Raw genomic sequence first — 18,750 nt, forward strand, 5'->3', positions numbered from 1 at the left:
AATTGGACCATTACTGAACATTTCATATGTTGAAGTACTAAAGCAAAATACACAAGGGCTTCCAAAGAATCATCGACCCAGCGAAGGCAGATGGTAAGCTGCTCGCGATTTGACACATCAACACATTCATCTTCCATGATTGAAAAGTACTTGGCACTCTATACTGAAGCAATTGACTCTAACATACTTGATGTCATCAGTTGAATCAATTCATTCTGAATGTCAGGGCTCAGATACTTGTCACCCTTTTTATCCAACCATCTACTCATTTCATTATTGTCGTAAGCCCGAAGCTTACAAAGCTGAATAAAATAACTCCCTTCCTCGTAATGACCATGTAGTGCTATGCCTTGACATCCTAAATACTGTATGTTTTGCAAAATTTTCAAAAAACAATTTTGATTGAATGCTTTGTTGTGAGCGTGAACACTACTTAATGATCAGCAACAGTTTTTGGAAGCCCTGAAGAGATTCCAAATGGCATCTGCTCTGCTCGTGTCGACAAAAGTAATTGGTTGCGTCTTTCCAGTTCATAAACCCTTTAGAAATAAACGCGACATCCGTACAATTCGACCTCAGTAAAGCTTTCTGCTCAGCTTTAGCACAAATAGCACACACTACAGTATCATTACCTTCGTCATAATGGAGCCAAGTCCAAGTGTTGAACCAACAGGGTTGAAACGACTTTCTTATCGGCTGTGTCTGTCCAAAAGTACGTTTAGGGAAGTTAAATCATCTAGGCTTGTGTGGCTTTTCAGGAAATTGTGTTGACAAAGTATCCATTAATCACGTGCCTCACCATGTGCTCTTACCAACCATATATTCACTTGCGCACGATTTTTTTTTTACATTCTATTGTTTTGGTAGAGATAGCTAGAAAGTGGTAAGGCTATAGCCTGACCAGCCGGTGCGGCTGCTACGCCCCTGTAACACCATGGAAATACTCTAATAGAACATACACTAACTGTCATAATGTTACAATTAGATTTTTAAGAGTCAATACAGTAATTATTATCAGTCTTGATTACAATGTATTCACATTGTCCATCTCAACAAAAACCCATCTAGTTCACAGAACTTCCAATTTCTTTTTATTTTCTCAGCATTATCTGTATTGTTCGAGGAATGGTTCACCAAAATTTCAGTCAATTATGGTGAATAGTTTTGGAATTACAGTGCTAGATAGTAGGAAGAGCAAGGAAATCGATCCATACAGTGACTATACTTAAAATAAACTATACAGGCGTTTACATTACCAGCTGTAACTTCTGTTTGGATTAGTCTACAAAGTTGGGATTTGGCTTACAGTGTTCACCATGGATTGGAAGATTGACCAAGGTTGAGTTTTCGCCCAGCAGTTACTTGCGCATAGGCACATGAAGGTAAAGAAACTGCAACTATTTTGTTTATGTCTACCACATCGCACGTGACACACAAACCATTACAGAAATTAAACAAAACTCCCCATGAGTAGGTGAATAAGATGGTGTATAGGTTTAATTGATTTGAGTCTTCCTTCTCTGAGTAATGGCTCGATTAACACTTGCATAAAATTTTTCGTAACGCATAATTTCACCAATTTTTTTAAATTTTGTTTTTTCTCAAAACGCATGCTTGTGTGAACTAGACGGGTTTTCACTGAAACGGTCACAAATATTTTGTGAAATGCAATTTCATGATTGCTCCATGCCTTTTCTTTCATTGAGAAAATGTGTATTGAAACTTTCTTGATTCTGTGAAACTTCCATGAAAGGGTACAAAAGTTGTTATTTTGTTATGTTATAATTGTTGTTATTATGATGATCATTTTAATTTATTTTAACTAATGATTTTCATTTTCAGTATGTGTTATGTATTATCCATATATAGCAAGAGTCGTTAATACGGCAACTTCAAGTGAACAGAGAATTACTAGTGGTGAGTATAACTCAGTAATACACATATACTGTACTGTCATAATTAACAGCAGAGACTACTACATTGTGTTTCTATTAATAACAAAACAAACTATACACATACATAGGCGGCTCCAGGATATTTGGTGACTGGTTTCTGATCAAGAGCATAGCTAGATTTTTGGTGAAGACCGAGAAAGGTAACTACCTGCTGCCCTCCACTAACTATATCACTGATAAAGTACATAAAAATCCCCACATAGCTTGCTACACTGCTGCTCTGAATACTGTGACTGCTTTATTAGGGTGATTGACTGCTCTATTAGAGTATCTTGATCTGAACGTGACAGGTTTCCAGAAACCCCCCTGGAGTCGCCCCTGACATATTAGACTAACACATAATAGTTTTAGTGACGTTAGTAACATGTTCTCAAGTATTATTAGTTTGGTAGTCTTTATGTTGACCACACACAACCAACCATTGACATGTTGTGAATTTTGTGCTAATGACAAGTTTACATTTCAGCTATGCTGTCTGTAGGGAGCAGTTATCTTCAGTCACCTAATGTAGTTATGACAACATGTATTGACTGCAGGTACCTGGTCTAATGTATTTCGCAGACTAGGCTTGCAGGCTGGACTCATGAACTGCAGCTTCTTGACAATAATCGAGGTGTTTTCTATCTGAAGAAACCATTATCAAGCGTAAACTGTTGGTACTGTTTTTCCTTACAAGTCACGAAGGTTGCGTGTGCACTAAATTATTAGAATATTTAAAAAGTATGACAGTAGTTGAGCTATATAGTTTTGTAGGGTGTCATGGCTATTCCTACATGGTCTAGCCATAATTATAGTGAATATGCATCAGCCTGCAAAATTGGTATATAACTTACTATTAGATATTGAGTAGACAGGCGGCATGAGACTGTAGCTATCCAATTACTGGCTCATCACTAGCTAAAGTCTAAACGTTAGTGCTAAATACTGGAACAGCAAAGGAATAAATCTTGTGCTACAACAATAGCCTCTATTGCTAATAGTACACGTGAGAGTATGCATGCTTTGTGAAATTAGTGCACATGTGACCTTAGTGATTTGTAAGGAGAGCAATACCAGCAGTTGATGCTTGATAATGTATCTCCAACATTCCAAGAGATGGATAATCCCTGGATTATTGTAAGAAGCTTTTCCAGCTCAGTCCATGAGTCCAGTCCACGGAGTACATTAGACCCAGGTACCTTGTTTCTATTGTTTCTATAATGGACACTTTGGGACCAAAAATATTTGGCCTATTATTTGCAATAAAGAGGTTGTCCTCTTTTAGTATGGACCAAAATATTTGTCTTTGTTATGGAGGATTTGCTGTTGTGTCCTAGCTAATTCAGAGAGTTTATTTGAGATGTATAAAACTAATGGTTTTGTCATATTTTCGTGGGTTAAGGTACTACTATAACCTTTCACCCATCTACCTATCCTTTGCATATCAATTTATCCCATATAAAATTGTTAGTCAAGACTCGTGGTTGTAGCTCACATGGCTGAGAAAGTTTAAAGTGTAGAGTTTGTTGGCTCACATGCAAGTATTGGCACACTTATATTTGTGACTGTTATTTTATTTCAAGAAACCTGATGTGCCAGCCTACACTCCTTATTGAACGTGTCTGTAAATGTATTGTTGTGTATTGGATGATGGGCTATATTTTATGTTGTTTTCAGAGTACAATGGAAGAGTTGGCAGTTGATGAGAATTCAAAAGATCAGAATTATCAGCTGTGAGTATCTAGTAGTCACTATTAAGAGACTGACTTGTCTTGTTAGCTTTAAGGATGCCATTAATCTTAAGCAACGTCAACGAGAGAAGAGATTAGCTGAAGCAGCAGCAGCAGCAGCAGCAGCAGCAGCATCATCATCATCAGAGAATGCAGACACCACAACAAACAACATGGAAGAGGAATCTACTGATAGTAAAAGTGAGTAACATCTGATATGTCATGTTATCTTACTGGAATGTACCTGTCAATTAGCTGTTAACACTTGTAACAACAATGTGTTGATATTGTTGGCTCACCAGTCACAAATTTTGTCAACATGTTAACATGTTCTCCTCTAGCACTGGTAGGTGAAGCAAATAGTGGACCAAATATGGAGACAGTTGTGTCTCAAGAGTATCCTGCTACAAGAAAGAGTTCTTTCAAAGAGAAATTGTCTCAGAAGTTTTCTAGTAAGAAGACATCACCAATAATGGCTAAGAAGGAGCAGAAGCCAGGTTTGTCTGCATACTGTGTGTGTGTGTGTGTGTGTGTGTGTGTGTGTGTGTGTGTGTGTGTGTGTGTGTGTGTGTGTGTGTGTGTGTGTGTGTGTGTGTGTGTGTGTGTGTGTGTGTGTGTGTGTGTGTGTGTGTGTGTGTGTGTGTGTGTGTGTGTGTGTGTGTGTGTGTGTGTGTGTGTGTGTGTGTGTGTGTGTGTGTGTGTGTGTGTGTGTGTGTGTGTGTGTGTGTGTGTGTGTGTGTGTGTGTGTGTGTGTGTGTGTGTGTGTGTGTGTGTGTGTGTGTGTGTGTGTGTGTGTGTGTGTGTGTGTGTGTGTGTGTGTGTGTGTGTGTGTGTGTGTGTGTGTGTGTGTGTGTGTGTGTGTGTGTGTGTGTGTGTGTGTGTGTGTGTGTGTGTGTGTGTGTGTGTGTGTGTGTGTGTGTGTGTGTGTGTGTGTGTGTGTGTGTGTGTGTGTGTGTGTGTGTGTGTGTGTGTGTGTGTGTGTGTGTGTGTGTGTGTGTGTGTGTGTGTGTGTGTGTGTGTGTGTGTGTGTGTGTGTGTGTGTGTGTGTGTGTGTGTGTGTGTGTGTGTGTGTGTGTGTGTGTGTGTGTGTGTGTGTGTGTGTGTGTGTGTGTGTGTGTGTGTGTGTGTGTGTGTGTGTGTGTGTGTGTGTGTGTGTGTGTGTGTGTGTGTGTGTGTGTGTGTGTGTGTGTGTGTGTGTGTGTGTGTGTGTGTGTGTGTGTGTGTGTGTGTGTGTGTGTGTGTGTGTGTGTGTGTGTGTGTGTGTGTGTGTGTGTGTGTGTGTGTGTGTGTGTGTGTGTGTGTGTGTGTGTGTGTGTGTGTGTGTGTGTGTGTGTGTGTGTGTGTGTGTGTGTGTGTGTGTGTGTGTGTGTGTGTGTGTGTGTGTGTGTGTGTGTGTGTGTGTGTGTGTGTGTGTGTGTGTGTGTGTGTGTGTGTGTGTGTGTGTGTGTGTGTGTGTGTGTGTGTGTGTGTGTGTGTGTGTGTGTGTGTGTGTGTGTGTGTGTGTGTGTGTGTGTGTGTGTGGTGTCTACTCTATCTGTATCATACAGTATGGTTAGTACTGTATAGTAGGGATCATGGAGGTTTGGGCTTTAGTGCTCAAAATATCACTCAAAAAACTAGTCTCACTTTTGCCTTCATAACAGCTTTTGTAACAAAGCTTATAAATGTCTTCAAAGGAACCCCAACCCTTTTTTTGACAGTTTCTGTTTACTGACTCACTGATACCTCCAGTCAAGCTATGGATAATGGTACAGGTTTGATTTCTTTACTGTTTGACATCACTTCAGCTCAAGACACGCCTTCTTTTTACCAACCACAACAGTACTAGTATAGCTGCAGGTATAGATGACCTCTCTTGTTTCATTACTTTTTTTATCTGTGATCCCTACTCAGATAAGATTCCCTCACACCTGTGTATGTATTTGTGTGTGTTTGCAGGGAAGGGGGGGGGCTATCTGTAGTGTGTATATCTTAGTGTGGGTGAATACATGAATGATGTGGGTTTATAGTATGTGATTGTGTGTTTAGTATACTACACTTGTTATCATTCCATACTGATTTTGTTATGTCATGTGATCCCAAGTGATGATTAATAGTCTAGTTACAATTGGTTGACTAGGGAATCAAAGTGTTAAAAGTCACCTGCTTGAAAGATTAGTAGCCTTAAAGTTTAAACTAGCGCCGTCCACTTAGTGTGAAATATTTCATTGGTTATTCTATTCACGTGATATTTTTGTATTTGGCCCATGTGGACAGCCAACCTGAAATGGACTACATGATCATCTCATCTCTTGCCTGTTGTGATCATGTGATCCTGTTGTTATGTAGTAACTGTAGCTAAGGCAACGACCAAGTCGAGCAGGGCTGCTATCACTGATATTGACAATTTTGTTCCTGATGAAGAAATGGATAACAGCTTCTTAGCAGAAGATGGAGATGAAGAACACAACAAGTTATATGAGAAAGAGACGTGAGTTATGCATCTCCTGTAATTTAACCTGCATAGTCTGGAAAACTGGATTAAAACTTAATAATAATAAATACGTGTGCCTTGCACAAAGTGCTGTAACTTTCAAAGCATTCGTGGCTATGCAATTTACGTCATTCTACTTGTGATGTAACAAGGAAATAAAATGATTTACCTATGATTGTACCTAGGGTTTTAGTGAGGCCAGAACTAACCATGTAAATAACTTTTTGGTAAGGAAACTCGCAAGCCCTTTACATACCTTTATAAAATGATCCATAACTCAATAGTGGTTGCTCCTATCACCTTGCAACAAGCTCCATTTAATTTTCTATTAGACCATGTACGACTCACATGAGTAAACCCACAATCAAAATAAATTTTGAAACACTAACATGACTCGCTGTTGTTCATTGCTTTATAACAAGTAAGCCGTTGTAGTTACAGTGTTCATTTAACCTTCTCCAAGTATCCCAGTGAATGGACTTTCAATAAATGTGTACTTTATGTGATAAGAAGTAAGTCCCCCACCTGGTGTTACCATGTGTGCCTATACCGTATACTCTGGTTATTAGGCTCACATAGTTATTAAGTGCATATTGCCTGTTAAGTGCATATGGTAGACTTGTGCTAGATACCTGTTTGTTAAGCGCATATGGTTGAAATTGCCTTTGCCACCTTGTACTATGTAGAATTGTTGTCAGAATGAATCAGACATGTCACAGCGTACTCGATGCCTCGCCAGGCCCGTGTCTAGCAGATACTGCCGTCTGTGATAATGATAGCTGTTAGCTGCTACCTGGCTTCTAAGGATTTCCATTTCCACGACTGAAGCAAACTATTGACTGGTGTTCAAATCGCTTGAAAACTGCAGTGGGTACAACTAATTCCCTCCTTGCAGAAATTCATTACCGTAATTTATAAGCGCATGCACTTAACAAGCACAGTAAATTTCACAAATAATTCCTCTGAAAATTATAAGCGCATGCACCTAATAACCAGACTCTACGGTATTGTGTAAACACTCATTCACCAATAATTCTTTGTGGGTTTAATGGTTAAACAATTATATCAACTTAACCTGTGTGTGTCACATTAACCCCTGTACCTGGACAAACCATGTGATTGTTTATAACTAGTTACACACTCAGACACTTTGATGGTTAACATACCATAGTTAAGTGTTTTGTGAGGTTAGGATAGTTTACACAACAATAATGACCAGTGTTGGCAAGCTGACAAAGAATGTTTGTTTGAACAATTTGTGGTCACCTTTAATGTACTGTGGTTAAGTATGATGCAATCCTCCCACACTGATGTTATCAGAGAAGTTGTCATGGTTATGTGTTACAGTGATAGTGTTGATAATGAGGATAATCCTCTAATGGCTGCTGATGAGGATATTGACAGTAGTGATGAGGAACAACAACAGCCGAAACAACAAGTCAAGACTGTTAAGCCTGTACAATCCCTTCAGGTGATAGTGATGCAGATGAGAAACAGGAAACAATTGAGACGAAACCAAAACAAGGTACGTAGAGTTTTGGTGAAACAAAATGGTGAACCTTACCTCCTTAATAAGATAATGTGTAGTTTATGACACTATTGGTAGGACCACCACATTACAGTAGCCATGTCAAATGCACTGTAGATCCAAAAATTTAGGCTATTAATTATGACCGGATCTGTGAAAACCCGACATAATAGCACATTTTTATTATAATATTTATAATCTACTTAGCCAAGTGTATGCTGTGGTGAAATTTCAGCCTCATATGCCAGTAACTTTTGGAGTTACAGCCCTACAAAATAGCAGCAACAGGAAATTTGTTTTGTACAGTGAGTATAGGAAAATAAATTATAGCTCCCATGTAGAAATAGCACAACATCAACTTGTTACCATTAGATCCTTTCTTCTCAAAGAATGAACCCATAAACTTTTTATAAATAATATGTACATATTTTACCCATTGTTTAACACTACAGGTTTGTATTTTTGTGTCAGGTTTTGTAGATCCTGTGGTAATTAAGTAACCTAACTCATTGTAGTACCCACATAGCTCTTATAGTTGTAATAATAGGAGGCCCTTTATGATATATATATACTGTACATCATGTATGTTATATCTTTGCTGAATGATAAGCAAACAGTATTCACATCATTAATAGAACAGAAAACTCCACCAACCCCTGTCAAGCCATCCTCTACACGACCGACACTTTTATCAGCTAAGTCAGTAGAGATCACAGAGAGCAGTAGTGAGGAAGATGATGAAGCAGAAAGATTGGTTCAAAAGAAACTGGCAACTAAACCTGCTAAAACAAGTGCCCCGCCAACCCAGAAATCTTCAGGCCTCACGTTACAACACTCAATCCCCACTACCAGTAAACCAGACGTGAAAAAGACAACAGAAGATATCACAACTACTGAAGTTAAGGAGGAGAAAAAGAAGAAGAAAAGTTCACAGAAGAAGAAGAAGCAAAAAAGAGGAAAAGGATGACACTACGATATTACCAGCTGTGGCCACCACTACAACAACAAGTGATCCATTCTCATCCTCTTTACTTGATGCCTGGCTGGATTCTCCTTCTGGTGATTCTTTGGTAAGTGTGTGTGATGTTTGATAGTGGTAGTGTTTGTTGGTTACTCTGATGATCTCTGTACATTTGTATACACAATATCTACCCATACAGACTCCTGTCCTGAAGCTCACTACTGCCACTGAGAGTAGTAAGAAAAAGTAAGCAGTTATATCAGGAAGTGTCATTTTCGTATTACACTGTTAACAGTTAATGTTGCACTGGTAGACTGGTGATGCTACTGAAGAGGTGTGGTGTTTGTCTTTAGACACAGTTGACCATCTGTGTTCATTCAGCTAACAAGATGGCAATGGCTTCAGCTTACAACAACTTTGGTGTACTAGTGAAGATGCTGGGTAAGAAGGGACTACAATGTGTGCAGCAAACTGGCAATATGGTTGGTATGGAGATAGTGACATCACAACTTTGGAAAGCTATCATTTATTATGGTGAGCACTTGTTCTTGGTGGAACAGCTTTATGACAGGTGGGTGTGGCTCTGTAATGAGTGTGGCTAATCATGTGATACACAACAGGCCCAAACAGAGTGCAGCGTTTGCTTACTTGGGTGGTTGTCATGATATGTTAATGGAATATCCATTAGCTGTACACTACCATTACCAGGTACCTGTCTGTCTGTCAGTGTGTACATGCTATAGTTTCCATCTGTTACAGCAGCTAATAGTGGCACAAGAGTTACGAGATTATCGTGGGGAGTCTAGAGCTTTGTGTAATGTTGGTAACTGTTTAAGAGCACAAGGACAACTAGAAGAAGCATACCCTTACTACCTTAAGGTTTGAGAAGTGAAATACTAGTTGATTGTAAAGAGCAGATAAAACTGTGTGGCTGCTTCGACACAAGTTTTAGGTACAGTGGCAATGGCGGATCCAGGATGGGGCATTTGGGGCAAATGCCCCCCCCCCCCCCCTTCAAGAAATTGCATACAAGATCGAGATACTCTAATAGAGCAGTCGATTACTCTAATAAAGCAGTCACAATGTTCATGAGGCAGTGTAGCTTACCTATGAAGCTATAAATAGGATTTTATTTTACATAACAAATGTGATATATTTGGTAAAAGATAACTAGCTATTATTGTTGTCACCTTTTTTTTCATTTGTCTTCAACTGTTTTTCAGCAAGGTGCCCCCCCCCCCCCCTTCCAAACTCTGGATCCGCCCCTGAGTGGAACCTGTTAATCAGGACACTTGAAAATGAGAACACTGTATGAGTGACTGGGATCTTCAAAAACAAATATCGATACTTTTTTGGCACATTATCTCAATAACTACTAATATGCCACTTTGACACCTCAGATCAAAGGAAACCACAGGATTATATATATCACATATTGCCCTGACCACAACTGCCTTTGAGGCTGAGGCATTACAAAGTGTTAGTTCTCTTTGATTACTTATATAGAGCTGCTTAAAGTTTTGTATTGTGGGTTTGAATTAGAACTGTTTAAAGTTTTGCATTATGGGTTTGAGTTAAACATGTTGGTTTAGTTAGGGCATTGTTGTGAAGCAAAAAGAGTTGAGTGAGTCAGCATTGCATAGTTCAGTTACTAAGCATCACTAAATAATCATTTTTGCAATGTGGGGATTGTTTTTCTACAGAGTATATTTCAACTGCATGAAAGGTACCTCAAACATTCACAACCTATATGTCTAAGTGTTTATTTTAGCACCTTAGGTTACTTTATTCATCCACAATGTGGTTATTTGGCTTAAAATGGTATCACTACAACCAGTGAAACCCACAATCATTTCTTTTTTGTGCCCACAATTTAAACCCACAATCGATGTTTGCAAACCTCTGCATAAAAGTAATGTAGTGAATGGGTTTGTCTTCTTTCACCTATTAGGTGAGCATACCAGAGTGGTATATATTGCTTATACCATGGTCACTTGGGATTTGCCTGATATTCATGCCTGTGCCTTCGGGCTTGGGCATATATATCAGGCTAATCCCTTGTGGCCATGATATAAGTAATAGTTGTATCGTGTACCCGAGTGATTTGCCTGATATGTACCATGTAGGCTAATAGCCTACTGTGGTGGGCGACTAATCACCCAAGCCAATACGAGGCAACCCGCTGGATTTATTATATAGAGTCTTGTAAAATTCGATTATGGGTCAGCAGCAAGTAACGTTGCAGTTACGTTTGTTAACATAAACGGGGAAAATTCTATGAATATCACGGAAGCACTCAATTTTGCGATTTAACAAGTACAGTGGAACCTGTGTTACGATCACCTGGATTAAGCGGTCACCTCTGCATAACGGCCATGGTCATGAGGTCCCAAATATTTTCTCAAACAAATGTATGCATTGTGGTCTGCATTAAGTGGTCACCTGTCTAACGCGTATAATGGCCAACCAACAATTCGCCTATGAATCAGTGTGTACATAACTTTCTCCTTCGTATAGCGGTCGCTACCTTTTATGGTGGCTTGTTAAGCCAATTGCTTGGTACCGCGGCACCATTTCAATTAATGCGCAATTATCACACTTCCTGCCTTTCAATGAATACATCAGGCTTTATTGCTTAAGCATATTCAATAGCTACAACCAACATTCATAGACTCACCTTACCCTTTCTGTAGTAAAATAGTCAGACTCTATTGCGGTTGGCGCGGGCCTCTTAATGATAATTACCCATTTATAATGGTCATAGCCACTAAAATGCTGCTGACTGCCTTATGCAGGTTTTCTCTATAACAGCCACCTGTATATAAAGGCCAGATATATCTGGTCCCAAGGTGACCATTATAGACAGGTTCCACTGTATTTCAAAGTTGCTACATCGTTTAACCACTGTTTATACAATGTTTTCTAAACATCCAGAGGGGTAAGCTTCGCTGTAGAGTGGCTACCTCGTGATATACGAAAAGTGGGCGTGGTACGTAATCAAACACGCGGACACGTGATTGTAAATTAACCATAACACTAGTTCTCACCTTAAACTTCCATTTGTCAACTCATAGGGTGGTAAGGGTGTCGAATCACCTTCGTATGAGTGCTGTATGAGTGCTGTAGAATGTAAGTAGCTAGTAATTTAAACTATACAATCCAATGCTAAGCAGAAGTTGTAACTATGCTAAATGTTGATTGCAGTGTTACAGCTATTTTGTGACTGCTCTAATAGAGTATTTTGATCGTTTCAATGCAGTACAAGATGAAAGGCAAAAGGCAAAGTGTTATTAAGGGTTTACTAGTTAAAATGGGTGTTAGTTGACTGCAGTTGCATGCCACTAACAGGGCCGCCCAGAGAAATTAGGGGGCCCAGGGAAAGGAGTTAAAGAGGGGCCCAGGGGCAAGGAAGGGTCTAGATCCTGACTGCTCTATTAGAGTATATCGATCTTTCTTTAAACAGGCAATCAAGGGGCCCCTTTTGGGCTGGAGCAGGGGGGAAATACCCCCCCCCCCATGTGGGCGGCCCTGGCCACTAAAATTACAGTTATATTTTAATGTTCTGTCACTGTAATCTGGGGTTTCTGTCAAAACCATGGAAACTCACCTACTGTTATCAACAGTGCATTGCTTATTCTAACAAAAAGTATTGAAATCCCATCCAAAAACAGCTTATAGCTGTAAAAAAAGTGCGCGTCTAAGTAAAGCAGAGTTAACTGCGACAAAAAGTAATGATATCATAATGCGGCCATGTACGAGGTGTGCAAGTTGTAAAATTCATATTAGCTAATCAGATAATACAATGTTATTGTTAAAGTGTTAATGAGAACTATGTGCTGCTAGTTTTTAAGTGTGTGAGCATCTTCATAAATGCCACACAAATTTAATTCTCAATAAAGCAATGTGTATAGATTCTCTGATAGCAATAAATAGTTTGAGTTTGGCCGCCTTTCCTGTATACGGCAATGCTACGAACAAAGGAAAGGTGGCCAAACTCAAACTATTTATTGCTATCAGAGAATCTATACACATTGCTTTATTGAGAATTAAATTTGTGTGGCATTTATGAAGATGCTCACACACTTAAAAACTAGCAGCATCACATAGTTCTCATTAACACTTTAACAATAACATTGTATTATCTGATTAGCTAATATGAATTTTACAACTTGCACACCTCGTACATGGCCGCATTATGATATCATTACTGTTTGTCGCAGTTAACTCTGCTTTACTTGGACGCGCACTTTTTTTACAGCTATAAGCTGTTTTTGGATGGGTTATTATTCTTTCACTAGTCTCGCATAGCCAGACACTTTTCTTTCTTTTGTGTGGGGGCGGGGAAAGAAAAGGGTCTGGTGAACATAGTATAGCATCGTCGTTGGGCTATCCCGAGATTGTGGGGATTCTACTGCGCAGTTTCCGGATTGCTGATTGGCACGAATGACGCGATTTGGTAATATTTGCATCATTTGTATCCTGTTACCATAGCTACTACTGAAATATCTATGGTAACAGGACGCAAATGTAGCAGATCACGTCATTTGCACCAAACAACAATCCGGAAGCTGTGCAGTGGAATCCCCACAATCTCGGGATAGCCCAACGACGATGCTATACTATGTTCACCAGACCCTTTTCTTTCCCACCCCCACACAAAAGACAGAAAAGGGTCTGGCTACGCGAGACTATTCTTTCACAGGCATAGCGAAGTTTACAAGGAGAATCCTGGGATAAAAAAATAGCAAGGCTCACTGAATGGATCATTGTGCGTGTCCATGACCTATTTTTGATTTCGTTTTCGGATGAAAATAGCCCAAACCGGGCCGTTTCTTCTTGCCAAAACGCCATCACACTCGAGAAGCCATACAAGATTATGCTCAAAGTTAAGTTTTTTGGTGTACGCTGCTTGTGGCTAATAGAATCTGTCTTTATTAAACTCAGTATAGGCCAGGAAGCTTAATCTGGGCTGATGACTTTGTTGCAAAGTGGTTTTTTTGCTCCATGATTAGGCCACTCCAAATAAATTCTCTGTTTCCCGTCCACCGCCCGCATCTGGTTACTGTCAGCTCTAAATACTCCATTACTCCATATTCTTCCATTATTTTCCGGCTATTCTTGCATACTGATAGGCTCGGTAAAAGCTATCTTGAAACGGTGTCAGCTCACGTGTAAGCAGTGCTATCAAGTCAGCATAAACTTCATGTTTGTGTTATTTTTGCAACTTACAAAGGAAGGAACAAGCTTAAGCATGCTTTTATGCAGCCTTTTTGGGTGTGCCAGGCAAATAATGGCTTGAAAAGCTAGCCAACCTTATAATGAAATAATGGAAATGGACCGCCCGCCTGCATGCAAATATGCCTTAGTCCAGGACGGGAAACAGAGAATTTATTTGGAGTGGCCTTATTGTACGTGGGCGGGTTATCCAGATTAAATACTCTAATAGAGCAGTCATGTAAATACTCTAATAATGCAGTCAAGTGTATAACAACAATCCTTGCACTGAATTTGACAGCTATTAAAGGCACCAGTAATGTAAATTGTAGCTCATATTAGGAGACTCTCAGTCTGTATGCACATTGCAATTTGATCGGTTTCATGTGTGTACTGAAATGTTGATGGTGTTACTATGCAGATTGCAAAATCACACTATTCACAGCAGTCTTCTTCATAATCCATTACTGGATTAATAAAAGTACACAAACTAGATGAATAAAAAATTGGAAATTTTAAAATGGGAATAGGGATCGCTGAAAAAAGCCACAAAACAAGAAGGGATCGCTGGGGTGGTAATGTAAACCACAAATCCCTATTTTGACTCTCTGTCGGTGGTAATGTAAACCACAAATCCCTATTTTGACTCACTTCAAAATGACATAGCATGTAACTAAATATTTATGACAGAGAGTGAAAATAGGGATGTGTGGTTTACATTACCACCCCAGCGACCCCTTCTTGTTTCGTGGCTTTTTTCAGCGTTCCTTATTCCCATTTTAAAATTTATTCATCTAGTTATTATTTTTATTCATACCGTAGATTCCCTAAAATTTTGGCATCTCTAAATATTCGGCACTCCCCGTGCTTTGAACGCAATGTGCTCTAAATTTCGGCAAGTGCAGGAAAGTTTCTAATCATAAGCGTGCTAATTTTTCAGCACTTGGAGTACTAGTTGACGAAGGTCTCTTGAGTACTGAGGATTCCCAGTGACCTCACACAATATGCTACCTCGATGCTGGATGAAGCACCAAGTGTGAAATTGTTCAGGGAACATACCCAATGATGTCATCGTGTGACACCATGGCTATTGCAAAACTATCTTTGTTTCCGTTCACAGAATATGTTCTCTCCTGGCCCCACATCTCCTTGTAACATGATACACCCTCAGATAACACTTTGTTAAGCCCGGCATGGAACACTTCATGCAGCGTCTGGTAGCGAGATTTATCACGAGATAGTTTAATAATATTATTGATTGTGGTTTCTATTTTTTATTACTTGTTGAAATCCTTAATATTACAGTAAGTGTGTGTGATGTTTGATAGCGGTAGTGTTTGTTGGTTACTCTGATGATCTATGTACATTTGTATACACAATATCTACCCATACAGACTCCTGTCCTGAAGCTGACTACTGCCACTGAGAGTAGTTAGAAAAAGTAAGCAGTTACGTATATCAGGAACCGTTATTATCATGTTGTAGTACCGTATTTACTTGATTTGTGCCCCAGGGGTACTATTCTTTTTTTGCCCAAAAATAAGGATAAAACCAATGATAAAACCCTTCAAATAGTACCACACTGCGGTAATATTTGAGGGTGCAGCACAAATTGAGTAAATAAAGTGTATATTTATTACGTAGTTACAATTATATGTTTTGTTGCTAGGGTTACAGTGGATAATGAGCCTGGTGGTGCTACTAAAGAGGTGTGGCACTTGTCTTTAGATACAGTTGACCATCTGTGTTCATTCAGCTAACAAGGATGGCAATGGCTTCAGCTTACAACAACCTTGGTGTACTGATGAAGATGCTGGGTAAGAAGGGACTACAACGTGTGCAGCAAACTGGCAATATGGTTGGTATGGAGATAGTGACATCACGACTACGCAAGGCTATCAGTTATTTCGGTGAGCACTTGTTCCTGGTGGAACAGCTTTATGACAGGTGGGTGTGGCTCTGTAATAGGTGTGGCTAATCATGTGATACAACAGGCCCAAACAGGGTGCAGCATTTGCTAACTTGGGTGGTAGTCATGAGATGTTAATGGAGTATCCATTAGCTGTACATTACTATTACCAGGTACCTGTCTGTCTGTCAGTGTGTACATTCTATAGTTTCCATCTGTTACAGCATCTAATAGTGACACAAGAGTTACGAGATTATCGTGGGGAGTCCAGAGCTTTGTGTAATGTTGGTAATTGTTTAAGAGCACAAGGACAACTAGAAGAAGCATACCCTTACTACCTTAAGGTTTGAGAAGTGAAATACTAGTTGATTGTAAAGAGCAGATAAAACTGTGTGGCTCTTTAGACAGCACTTATCTAGATCACAAGTTTTAGGTACAGTGGAACCTGTTAATCAGGAGACTTGAAAATGAGGACACCTACAAAATCTGGATATTTGGTAATAGTCCCAAAGTATCCTTTAGCCTGGAAAATCAGGATACCTTGATAATCAGGACACATGGTCAATCTCAAGGTATCCTAGTTTCAGTGTACTTGTTCTGTGATAATTTCTAAATTCATCAGTTTCAGTGTTAGCCTCCTTGTGGGTCTATGGTGGGATAGTGTTATTTAGGAGACACTGAGCTGGTAAATATCACAGTATAATATGGTATTGAGTGGTGTATGATATAACTGATGATCCACCTTAGTGAGGAATGTGTGTTGTCTGTTTACTATAGGATTTAGAGGTGTGTAGGATGTTGAAGATGTATGTGGCGAGGTTGTGGCCGTACTCAACTTAGCTATAACCAGTGAAGCAATTGGTGACCTGCACAAATCCATCGAGTGGTACTCCCTGGTGAGTGTCATGTGATCCACAAGAGTGTCATGTGATCTTATCCCTCTAGTTGCTAAGCATGAAAATGAGGTCAGATGACATGGTGGGTCAGATGAAGTACCTGCTTTTATTGGGGGCACTCTACTATGAGACTGGACAACTGGTGAAGGCTAAGGATTATTACACAAGAGTATGTCTCTCTTTGTGTCTATTATTAGATCTTATGTGTTTCTTAATAAGGTAGTGGATCTATCACAACCACTAAAGGATTGTGATCTATAAGTGAAGGCCCTTCTCATCCTGGAGGAAGTACAGAGAGCTATGAAGAGGCAGAAACACTCAAATTACTACACTGTACGTAATACATTCCGATGTCTTAAGAAGAGGACAACCCAGCTCATACATGCCCATCATCATGTCTCCACAAAACGTGTCCGACAGTTAGTCAGTCATGCTAGTGCTGGCTCATTGACCAAGCTGGGGGGATTTGGTGATACACCTTTGATTCAGCCACGCCTTCAGAGAGGTCGTGTTAAATTGGGTACCTGGTCTCATGGGTTGAAGAGGTGGGTCAGTGAAGGTGGCTCTACTAGTCTTCATGATGACATGGTGGCTCCATCACCATTGGTTATTCATAACACCATGGCAACAAACAGCAAAGCTGCTAGCCTAGATGACATCACATGGGACGATGAAGTCACTGCCCCCAGTACCCAGTTCAGTGTCAGGGACTCTGTTCATGGGTACCTTAATGATAATCGACAACTCTCCTATCAGATGCAAGATGTGTTGATGTCAGCTGCTGCCACTGATACAACTGATGAAGGACTTCACCTACAGAGAGCCAGTAGTAGAATGAGCCTGTACTCTCGTGCTTTTGGTAGCCTGAGGCATATCCAGGAACTCCGTGTGATCGGTCAGGACATGTGTCAACCAGTTGTAGAACTGGGGCTTGATCATGGTGGGGATGAGTGGAAGGAGTGGGCTTTGTCACCCAATGATGACAGGTAGGTATTCAGTGAACTACTCTCAGGTGACTGGTAACATGTCATCATCATATAACATCCAATGTTAAACAATGAAGCTCAGAGTAATATAAAGTATTCAGATACACACATGTCATGTGTAACCCTGACCTCTTTACTAACCTTCTTAATACAAAACTTTTCTTTCCTAGCTAGTAAACACCTGGTACCATGTTTGGTAGTGTAAACACATACATATCAAAGGATTATGATGTATATCAATGTTTCTATGGTGATCCTTAATGGTTTTATTTTAATATACTGTACTGGAGCCATCTTATGATGAGGAACTTACTCAATGAGGTAGAGGGCTAATCAAACATCTAAGGCCTGTTCAGCATTATAATGCTAATAGTGACGTAGTGCTGATATCATATCTCTTCTAGTGTATAATTGTAAAAAATTCAGCTAAGTTTTTTGAAATGTGAATCAGGGAAGGATAAGACTATAATGCTGTCATTATAACATGTGATATTATAGAAGTGAGCCCAAAAAGGTTTAAAATATTATATACTTCACTGACACCAATTTACTATATAGTACTAAACTGTTAAATGTATAGGTCAACTGCTATTGACCACACCTTCATTTACATGGTGTGTGTGGTATGTATTTTTTGGGTCAGTGGGTCCAAGGTTCAATTGGACCTTTGTAGGTAGTAGCCTACATCTTTTGTTGTCCTGGTTACTATTGGGGAATAACCTATGTGCTGTGATCATGTGATTTACTATTCCTACAGGACATCAGTCCATTCATTACCAACAGATGAGTCATTGTTTGAACAGCAAACTACTGTAAACTTGGAGCAGCCACACCCACCTAATGAGGTGCAGCCACAGTCACAAGATCAAAATCAACTACACCATAGTGGTCAGGTCCAGTCTTATCAAACAAATCAAGATCAACCACGTCCATCTGATTCAGAGCAACCACACCCACTTAATGGTAACTGATATATAAAGCATATAGGCAGTAATAATAAGGCTGATAAGCTGTCTGTCATTCTTCAGGCAACCAAAACATGTATTAACATGGGACTTTGATAAAGTTAATTGCTAATCACCTGGCAACTACAAGTTTGCTATTGTAGATCATTATTCT

General features: G+C 39.7%; 1 protein-coding gene across 14 annotated transcripts in view; it reads left to right on the forward strand.

The window, feature by feature from the left end:
* The window catches only part of LOC136265392 (rab-like protein 6), a 25,646-nt gene extending 8,752 nt beyond the window's left edge, over positions 1 to 16,894 (forward strand). For 2 of the 14 annotated variants that reach the window (XM_066060213.1, XM_066060225.1), the window contains exons 9-28: positions 1,870 to 1,917; positions 3,612 to 3,667; positions 3,714 to 3,865; positions 4,006 to 4,161; positions 5,993 to 6,134; positions 7,485 to 7,662; positions 8,306 to 8,735; positions 8,826 to 8,872; positions 8,940 to 9,197; positions 9,247 to 9,334; positions 9,386 to 9,505; positions 15,235 to 15,281; positions 15,510 to 15,549; positions 15,597 to 15,787; positions 15,835 to 15,922; positions 15,974 to 16,093; positions 16,154 to 16,321; positions 16,527 to 16,645; positions 16,695 to 16,814; positions 16,865 to 16,894. In XM_066060213.1, coding sequence (XP_065916285.1) covers positions 1,870 to 1,917; positions 3,612 to 3,667; positions 3,714 to 3,865; positions 4,006 to 4,161; positions 5,993 to 6,134; positions 7,485 to 7,662; positions 8,306 to 8,632 — 1,059 coding nt within the window. In that variant the 3' untranslated portion in view covers positions 8,633 to 8,735; positions 8,826 to 8,872; positions 8,940 to 9,197; ... (9 more) ...; positions 16,695 to 16,814; positions 16,865 to 16,894. Of the gene's footprint in view, positions 1 to 1,869; positions 1,918 to 3,611; positions 3,668 to 3,713; positions 3,866 to 4,005; positions 4,162 to 5,992; positions 6,135 to 7,484; positions 7,663 to 8,300; positions 8,736 to 8,825; positions 8,873 to 8,921; positions 9,198 to 9,246; positions 9,335 to 9,385; positions 9,506 to 15,234; positions 15,282 to 15,509; positions 15,550 to 15,596; positions 15,788 to 15,808; positions 15,923 to 15,973; positions 16,094 to 16,153; positions 16,322 to 16,526; positions 16,646 to 16,694; positions 16,815 to 16,864 lie in introns of those variants that run through there. The other 12 variants (XM_066060219.1, XM_066060217.1, XM_066060216.1 and 9 more) reach the window with 12 other exon arrangements.
* Positions 16,895 to 18,750: the final 1,856 nt, after the last annotated feature.

This window comes from Dysidea avara, chromosome 9, assembly GCF_963678975.1.
Source record: "Dysidea avara chromosome 9, odDysAvar1.4, whole genome shotgun sequence".
Taxonomy (NCBI): Eukaryota; Metazoa; Porifera; class Demospongiae; order Dictyoceratida; family Dysideidae; genus Dysidea; species Dysidea avara.